Genomic DNA, 10,050 nt, shown 5'->3' on the forward strand with positions numbered 1-10,050 from the left:
GGGGGATTAGTGTTTCAGATTGGTACATGTGGCATCTGTTCAATAAACCACGTGAAAGTAGTTTTCAGGAAGAGAGAAGAACCAGCAGAGTGCTATTAGAGCGTGCCATTAGCCTCTTGAGTGCTAGCTGTCCAGTGCACCACCAGGCCCAGCTCTTTAGCAGCAGTAAGTCAGGTGTGCAGGTTGTTGTCTTCCTGCATATTTATTGGGGAAAGACTGCGTTGATGCAGACAAGCTGCCCACAGGCACTGGCGCAGGGTTTGCACTACTTGAATGAGCATGAACCCTGTACGGAGTATGAGCTTTGTATTAAATGCACAGTATTTTTTCAAATTTATGGTGGTGGAAGCTGCAGGAATGAGAAGTTGGATTTATTCTATGGAAATGAGAATTTAGTGTCTTTGATGTTTAAATCCTGTTGTCTCCATCTGGTTAATGAAATTGAAAGGAAATACATAGAAATGCATTAATAAAGAGAAACCTTGGTTAGGACCATGGGGGAGAGAGCAGTGGCATGAGGAAACACTTGGCTTGGCAGGCTGATGATACAGCAACAGGAGACGACAGTGTGCTTGATTCACAGAAACTGAGTTTGCAGGAGGAAGAAAAACCCCATAAGCAAAACTGGATGTCCAAGAATACCCTCACCCCAAACTTGGGTATTTATCATTAGGATGACTCAACTTTATTGAAAAGATGGAAAATAGACCTCTGAAGTGTAAAATATATTCAAGCAAGTCTGCATCGGATTTATATTGCTGGGTTGCCGAGTTATTGATCTGTAAGCTCACCAAATGCTGAGCAGAATTTATGAGATAAAACTCACATAACGGGAAAATAAATATGTAACAGCTGGCTTCTTTAGGGGAAACCCTGTAGAAGCGAGAGAGGAAATGGTTTTGTTTGGATCTTTGGTGTATCTGACAGCGTTGTTTAAATGTGTATTTCAGAAATCTCAGTTCAGATCCATTGGGGAAAAGCATTTTCCCTAATGTGTTTTATAGGTATAAGGTTTCTTTTTTTTTCCCCCACATCTAGAAACTAATTAAAGTAAAATGAAAAGAATGTGTAAAATCAAGTCAGCAACGAAAGAGATGTGCCTTCTAAAAGGTGCCTTTAAAAGAATCTGCCTTTTTTAGTCAACACGCCATTTGATGTGGCCATGAAATAGGTACCTCTTCAGAAATACATTTATTTATATTGCTGTCTTTGGTATGCAGCAAATAATATGCTGCCCAGTCATTTCTTGTGAGATTCTAGGTTTTAGTTCAAGTATTTATCTTCGAAATCTAAGATTTTAAATGTGTTTGCACTGTCATTATTTCCTGCCACTGAAACTGGATAAGTTTTATTCAAAACTGTTTTGCTCTGAGTTTGGTTTCATTGTTACAGGGAAGGGGAGCCGCAGCATACTCAAAAAGCGCTGTTCATTCAAGTGAGAAAAATGGTGGGATTTGTGTGTGTGTTGCACCAGGGAATGGATCACCAGGGACAGCTAATGAAGCTGGAGGTCCTGGTCCTGCAGCAGGGGATCTACAAGGGTGATTGGGCTGACCTTGAGCACTGAGCCTCGTGAACGTGCTGTGAGAGGTGCAGCTCAGTGTCAACTGCTTTGGGGCCACCGCTGTCATGTCCTGTGTGCAAGATGGGCACCTCAATGTTGTTTGTTGGTGATACCTGTGCTCCTGCAGTGACTGCATTTGCAGAGCAGAGCTGTGCTCTTTGGTGTTTTTTTGCTGCTGATTGAGTGCTAAGCTTAGTGATGGGCAAACTCCAGACTCTTAATAAGCTTTTGTGACAAAAACTCCACCTTTCTTTTTTCCCCTGTTTTCCTTGTGGCTTCTCTTTCTCTGCCAGGCTGTTGTAATATGATTTCCAGTGTCTGATGGCTAACAAGGTTCATATCCTGGAGAATCCTCTTTTCCCATGTTTGCATCTATACATGCCATTTTTCTGTGCATTTCCTCCTGAACACTTATTAGTGACTTGTCACTTCTGGTCTGGACCGTTGTATGACTGGGAATTCTTGCCAGATTGGAGTTTTCTATTGACAGTCCCTACAAATACCCAGTTCAGGAAGAAGATCTGGCTGTACGGTGTGGTATGTGGAACTTTCTGAGCATGAAGTGCTAATAGTTAGTCACTCAGTGAAATGGCTAGGATCTTTGTTGTTCTGAAATACATAAAAGACTATTAACCTTTTTTATTTTTTCATGCTGTGATGTGCTTTCAGCTCATACTTTGTTTCTTGTCCTTTAATTCATAATCGGGTTTCAACTGTGTGCCTTGTGGCTTGCAAACTAATTGATTCTTTTTGGGAGCATAAAAGGATCCTTGCCATCACGGATGGGTTGCATGAAGCTTTTTTGATGAGGTGATGCAATGTACTAGGGATGATGCTGTCTCCACACTAGTTTAATTACATTTAACACATCTCTTTTGTCCAGTGTTTTATTTTCATTATAAAAACAGGCCTTTCAGATGGGAGAAATTACACACCAGTGTTGTGATAGTTTCTCCCTATGTTACACGCATACAGGTGTTTTCTATAGCGATTCATTCCCTCATGATTTTCTCAGGTGATTTCCCTTCATAGTGATCCAACTGTCTTTGGTTCATATGTACTGGAAAAGGTAGCAAGAATTTTTAGAAGGATGCATCCCTTTTATGTACGGTAGTTAGTCTTAATTAAGCATAACTTTGCCAAAGTAGTAAATCTCTGAATCTCCTTGAGATAATGTAGGGCCCTGCCAGCATGCAAGAGATGGTCTTGATGTATTCCAGACCTGTTAGCAGTATCTAGATGTGTCTCATTTTGAGTGTTAATATCAGAAATACTTGTGTTTCATTCTGGAGAGGAAATGAAGTTAAGGTCCTGGAAAAGATTGTGTTAGTTACCTCCTGTGGAGTGAAAAACTAAATTGGGAAGTAATCATTGCTACTGAAAATACAGTCTCATACATTTCTCTTTCTGACTGGCCATCATTGTTCTTAATGTAGTATTGGTATGTGTACCTGCAAATATGTGCCCATATGACTATATTCAGAGATAATTTATTTATTGGCTTAAAATTACATTATACAAGTAGTATCAGAGCTGATTCCCTCTTCCACACTTGCCCAAAATCACTACCTCGGTAAAAATATATAGGGAAACAAGATACTTTAGAAACCAATTTATTATCTCCTGCTGGTAGCAATAACCTGAAAATAACAGCAAATAGTAAAACTCAAACTTGAAGCAGTCGCCGGTGCTGGGAACAGCCGTAGTTGCATTTATAAAGGATAGATTCAATATAACAGCTAGAGAAATGTGCAATGTTTCAGAGGCTTCCAGATTAGTACTTGATTGCTTTTTCAAGTTTATTCTATAGATTGAGAAGAACACAGGATTTTGAAATGTACAAACAAGCTTAATAGATAAGCTGTTACTTGAATGAGATATTGCCTCTCCCTCCTACTCCTACCCTCCTGACATCTGCCTTTCCCCTTTCCCCCCTAAAAGTGGACTAATGGGATTCCAAGGAAAATAATTACATTACAAACCAAAACACAACAGTTTTTCAATGTAGGAAAATGCCATTACCAAATCCATTACTGAGTACAATCAGAAGGCAGTCTGGTATTTAAAGACAAGCCTAGCAGCTGTGTTCATTCATCATAGCCATAAACTGAGGTTGTTTTTTCTTTTCCTGAATAGGACATTTTTTTCCTGACCAGGCTCTCTGCACCTTTTTGGAGGCTGCGGTGTGTGAGAATTTTGGCATTTAAAAGGCTCACAGAAAAGAGTACCTTGTGGTTCCTTGAGAATAGGATGTTTATTAGAGGATGAAGGAACAGCACTGTTGTAGAAGATACTTTGGATAGCGGATGTTACTTTTTAAGAACTGTATATATGATTCATGCATTACTGTGAAGAGCTAAATCAAATTGACAATGTTAAGGAAAAAGAAGCAAAAGAAATGAGATGTTGAGGTGTGAGATGGTTACATATCAGGTGGCTCAAGGAATGGACAGAGCAGTAGTGCCTGGCCAAGCCAATAGAGAAAAACTGAAAAGCTGAGGAAAATCAGTTGATCTCGGAGCTGAGACAAGTGTTTGTGAAGACATGCCATGGAATCAATGGGATTTCTTTCTTTGTGGTCCATTGCCACGCAGCACGAGGGTGGATGAGAGATTATGCTTAGGTGTGGCAGACCTGTCCAAATTGGGGTGTGAAAGCAGCCCACCTCTGTGCTGTTTCTTCCTCTGTGCTTAAAATCTTCCCACATTTCCTTCTGGCTACAGTTTTGTGTTAAAAAGTGAATGCGTCATTACAAGCCTAAAAGCAAGTCAATTTCAGCAGACACTCAGACAAAAATCATATTGAGCTTTTAAATAAAACTGACTGAAATCAACTGATGGAAATAGGAGTTGTCAATCAAATGGCTGACAAAGTGATGAAACTCTTTTATGGAGCACCACTGGTCTGTCCAGTTGCTCTGGCTGTCATTCTGGGAATAGTCGGTCTTTGTTTCTACCTGTTTTTTAAATAGGACAGAATTGTATATGCATTTCCTAATGCAGCTTGTTTGGTTTTGATCTTGGCTTCAGAAATGAGTTTCACTAGTGGATTGTAGTCAGTGCAGTGAAAATAAACTGGCGCAGCCATTGAATATGCATGGATATTTATTTAGAATAGTCTGTGGATTTTCTGATCTACATTTTACAGAATATTTAGAATTGTTTAAGGAAGTGAGAAAACGGTTTTTCTCTAGGAGTGAGTAGGATGTTGATCCTGGAAATCATAAGGGGAAAAGAGAACCCAGTGCTGGAATCAGAGCATCAGTCTGAAGGAGGAGGATTGGGAATACTGGTTGGCAAGGGGAGGGACAGCAAGGATTGCCTCCAAGATAGAATCATAGAGTGGTTTGGGTTGGAAGGGACCTTTCAGACCATCTACTTCCAAGCCCCTGCTATAGGTAGGGTCACCTCCCTCTAGCCTAGGCTGGCCACAGCCCCATCCAGCCTGGTCTTGAGTGCTTTCAGGGGCATCCAGGACATCTCTGGTCAACCTGTTCCAGTGTCTCACCACCCTCACGGTAAAGAATTTCTTCCTGTTATCTAATCTAAATCTATCTGCCCTTACAAAAAATCCCTTTGATTTCCTGGGGGCCTCCTCCAGGTTCTGGAGCTTTCCATGAGTCTGGTGTATCCAGTGCACTCAGTTTTATGCTTGATGTACTAATAATAACCTGACACTTCAGCTTTTTGTAATTGATTTTTCTTGTTTTTCATCTATTCAAACTAAATTCAGAATACCTTTGGCACGATTGGTTAGTTTTCAAGGCATGAGAACCAGCCTATACTATCAAGTATTCCACATTTCAATAGTTACAGTGCTTCTGTGTTATATTGTAAAAATCAGTGAGGAGAAAAGAGCCGTTGCTAACAACACCTTGAGTTAATGAAGAGCAGAACTGCACTTTATTTTTTGCATTGACCATATGCACTCAAATCTATGTCCTTTCATTTATTCAACTGAACTTTCAAAAAATGATACAGGTTTGCAAAGTTTAATGCTGAGAGGCAGGTTAAGCCAAGCATGAGAGTTCTCTGCGAAATTCATACTCTTATCCTTAAAACTCTGGTATTTATCTCATTCTGTCTGTCACTTCACTTGCATGGTCTCTAGAAAGGTGTGCTTATGTTAGTGTTAAGGTGAATTGGATTTATGCCACCATGTTGCAGTCTCTAAATGAATATGTCAAAGGCTGTATAGTGTCTCAAATACCATTCAGAAAGCAGTCTTTTCACTAACGTATGATCTTTCGGGTTAGAATTAAATTACAGCTTTTGTTTAGTTCTGTTATTCTGGTGAGATGGAATCATAAGCACTGTTACTGATCTTACGTCTCAGCTTCTGAACTTGTAAATCAACGTTTATTGGGATTTTGGGCAGCGAAGTCATGAGTTTGAGAGGAAAAAAAAGATTTTTCTTCAAATGAATCATTTCATAGAAAATGGTATAATATCAGAAAAAAGATTGCTCATATATTGAACATGCTTTTATAAACTCTTTTCCAGTCAGTTCCACTCATGGAAGCAAAGAAAAATAGATGTTAAAAATAAAAATGAGGATAAAGCAAGTTCAGTAGCTATAAAAATTAATGAAGGCTCGGTCATATCATGGCAGAGTAAACTCAAACAACCCTATGCCTTTTGAAAGACTGCTTTGATACTGATTTATCTAAAGAGACAGCCAAATTCAGCCCATCATGTAATTAAAATGCAGTATCATATAATGACTCAGAAGATAGATTTAAGTCAGCTCCCTTCATTTCCTTCTTCCTCCCCGTCCCAAATAGGAAGGCGAGAGACATTAATTGAAAATAGAAATCTCTTAGGATAGATGAAAATGCCAAGCGAGTCAGCCTTCCAAATTTATTGCCAGTATCAACATAACCAATGTGTGGCAGAGTTGGGGATTGTTTCTTTCATCTCTGGAATGAAGAAGCTTGAAGATCTGCACGGCTGATCCATGTCGTCCCTGGCTCAAGGTGATTAAACAAACATCTCCTCTTCCAAATGAGAAGGTCTTTCTGCACATGTGGAAGAATCAGTTAGCTTTTTCAAATGTAAGCGAACCAAAAAGGAAGGTCTAGATCCTTCATGGACAAGGCATGATCACACTGTACTCAGGCTTCCCATCATCTGTCTCTTCCTGATTACCAGTTACACTGTGAGCATTTTGGATTCCCTTCTCATGCATCTTTCTCTTCTGTATGAAGAGGTCTCCTCATGTATAAATGCAGAGGAATAGGTTCCACTCTATTGCTTTGGCACTGTAGAAAATCAGCACAGAATTTATCACCCATTTCCCCTTAAAGATAGTAAAAAATTGGGCTGCTGAATATGAATGATTTAGATAAAACTAAGTGCCTTGCTGAACAGAAGATTAACTTTTTGATCTAGGAGATAAGACCAGTGGATTACGGCAGTGGATTATAGTGTGCTTTTGGGCTAGTGGTTATCTCTGGAGCTCTGCACATTAGTCAGGGCAAAATTACTGTCCTGTTTTTTTCCCTCTCTTTTGTTTCCCTCTAGTTAGCAGACCAGTTGATGGGAAGTTCTGTCCAGGCCCTGCTCCCTCTGCCTCCCAGCTGTGTGACCTGCCCTGTCCATCGGAGTGCGAGGTGTCTGCCTGGCTGGCGTGGGGCCCCTGCCTTCCCGAAGACTGTCGGGACCGCCAGGGAAGAAGAGGTAAAGGCTTTTCTTGCGTGTTTCTTGTGTGGGATTTAAAGCGGGTAATGGAATATTATGATGAGATTGCAAAAGCAGCAGTGTCCAATTCTATGTTGGGATTTTAATGTATGTCCTTTTAAATTAACGTAGGATAGAGCTCTTAGATGTGCATGCAGAAGTGGAATATGACCTTTAAAAGCTTTTTGCAGTTATTCTTGAAAGAAAAAAAGGGATAAGATTTTCAGCCTGATTCAAATCCTTTTATCCTGCTTGGAACTTGTAGAAAGGGAGGATTTCTTGGGATGGCAACTGCAAACCTCCAGAGTGTGAGGGTGTCCCTCCCTGCTGAGTGCCTGGGCTGAAGTGAAAGACTTGGGTGAAGCTGAAGGGACTCAGGTGCATCCCACAGCTCTGCCGTGTGGAGTTCAGGCTGAGCTGAAAGATGGTTCTGGGTTTGGTTTAAATTCCTGCAAGGGGAGTGTCTGAAAACTGTTTAATATTGTCTGTATCTTAATTATTTAGAATTCTGCAATGTTTTGAGATTCATTGGTGAGCCATTCTGTCCCTTATAAAATACGTTCGAAAGATACGCTATTGAAGTTCATGTCAGGGAATAAGTATTATTACTTGGAAGTTACACTTCTCTGAAACCAACATCAATTTTTGAAGTTGTTGGAGCTCTTTGGAATTTTGCAAATGAAAAAGCATTAAAGTTGTATTTTTAAATATAAGGGTTTGCAAAATCATTGGGTTTTTAAACAGTTTTCAGTGGTGACTTTATTTCTTTCTTTCTGCTGATGTGAGAATGGTGGAAGTTCAGTCTGTGGCACTCTGTGGAGTTAGTTTTTTTTTCCCATTTTCTGTTTCATGGCCAAGTTAATTTCATGTGGCCTCCACTAATACTGTATCTTTGCCCCTTGTCTGGACACTGCTGTAGGAAAGACCACCACATATTTCTTCTACATTTCTTACAATTCTGTGTTATTTACATAACAAAATGTACTGAAAGGTACTCACATATTAGTTCTGCATTTTATATCACTGCCTGACTTTTGGTTTTATTCAGAAGGAGATAGATTATATAATCGATTCTTTCATTATTTTGTAACCTTTTTCATCCACTTTACATTTGAATCTACCAATTTAATAGGATAGCATTTCAGAGAGGTCTGATATGCATTATGTATCAGAAATCCTTACACCTTCATAAGGCAGAATACTAATTTCTTAGTAAACTACTCTGCTGTGCCTTGAAACAAGTCTTGTCATTAGTGGATTCTCAGGCAGATATAAGTTGTTCTTTGTATCTTCATTTTCTTAACATTTCTCTCTTTTATCTCAGTGTTACTCTAACATTAATACGTGCCACAGTAGTTAACTGCTGGTTTTGGATATGTGTCTTTCTAACCAATGTTAATGAGAAGGAAAAAAGGAATTTTAAAAACTGTTGGAATTCGTGATGCACTGTTAGATTTTGCGTGTCCAGACTGTGGGCAAATACAGACAGATACTGTTCCAGTCAGATCAGTAAATGGGGTTCACTCGATTTTTATGTCCTCCATTTCCACATACCCTATAAGGTCCTCTTGGTGCTAAATTATTGGTATCAATATTTTTTTGTAGTTGTCCAGTTAATTCAGTTCTTCTTCTCCAGGCTTTAGAATGAGGCAGAGGCATGTGATTGTGGATCCTGTTGGCACCCAGGCAGGTTGTCCACATTTGTTTGAATCTATTCCTTGTGAAGACCCAACCTGTTACGAGTGGATCGTTTCAGAAGGAGTATGTGTTGCTGATCATGGAAAATGTGGACCTGGAAAACACATCCTGAAAACTGTGTGCAAGAACAAGAAAGGTAGGTAATGGGATACTTTTAAAATCCTTCCTTTTAACTAGGTTTCTTCTGAACAACAATCACAATTATTTACAACAGCTTTTTACTGAAATTCTATGAAACCTCAGATTTTTGAGTTGACTGTGGTGATCATCAAAGCCTAAGGCTAATATTGACTGGGATTTTGCTTTGAGCTTTCCAGTCTATTTTATTTGAAATGATAGGCCAGTACAGGTTATGTATTGTCCCTATGGCATATACTGTACCTCATCCACAGGCCTTATTGTGACAACAGTGTGATACCGATGGCTTGGTTCTCCTTCATATCCCTTTTTAAGCACATCTTGTAGAGAAATAGACTGCGATTGAGACCAGGAGCACTATAGACATTAACACAATGAATCTGACTCTTTGCATTGCTTCTCTAGCTGGAGTTTTTAGCATGCAATTTGAATGTTTGTCATCTTACAACAACCCACTTACAGTCATGTGAAGGAATGCTCAGTTGTGCTGTCAGAATTAATACAAGAATTGCCTATTATCTAGATGAAATGATGGGAGTAATACTTTACCTACACGATAGCAGTTTGAGACCTGCAGAGTGTTCAGTTTACAAGTTGTTAATAATGAATGAGTACATTTTTATACGACGTTTACAAACAACCAGCAAGAGCTGATTTCTTGTACGTGGTTTGAACTTGAGCCAAAAGTTTCATTTCTCGATAAGGTCAGTGTTGTCTGATCTTTAGATTCAATTACACGGAGCACAATTTTGCAGTCCTTAATCACAGTGAGAGTCTACTCTCATCTCAAAAGTAGCAAAATTGTGGCATCTGAGAGCCTAAGTTTATGTCTGAGATGGAGAATTTTTTTTCACATGGTGCTCAGAGTGACCACAGAAAACAATTTCAAGTTGATAACATGAGAGTTTGATTGACAAGTGGTTAAAAATAATGTGTCATTTATGAGGCACGGGAATCTGACGGAATTAAATT

At 39.4% G+C, this 10,050-nt stretch overlaps 1 protein-coding gene across 5 annotated transcripts in view; it reads left to right on the top strand.

The window, feature by feature from the left end:
* Positions 1-10,050, top strand: part of THSD7B (thrombospondin type 1 domain containing 7B) — a 461,190-nt gene that overhangs the window by 291,041 nt on the left and 160,099 nt on the right. For all 5 annotated transcript variants that reach the window (XM_015869059.1, XM_015869061.1, XM_015869058.2 and 2 more), the window contains 2 exons: positions 7,087-7,242; positions 8,879-9,076. In XM_015869059.1, the coding sequence (XP_015724545.1) occupies positions 7,087-7,242; positions 8,879-9,076 (354 nt within the window). The remainder of the gene's footprint in view (positions 1-7,086; positions 7,243-8,878; positions 9,077-10,050) is intronic.

This window comes from Coturnix japonica, chromosome 7, assembly GCF_001577835.2.
Source record: "Coturnix japonica isolate 7356 chromosome 7, Coturnix japonica 2.1, whole genome shotgun sequence".
Classification (NCBI taxonomy): Eukaryota; Metazoa; Chordata; class Aves; order Galliformes; family Phasianidae; genus Coturnix; species Coturnix japonica.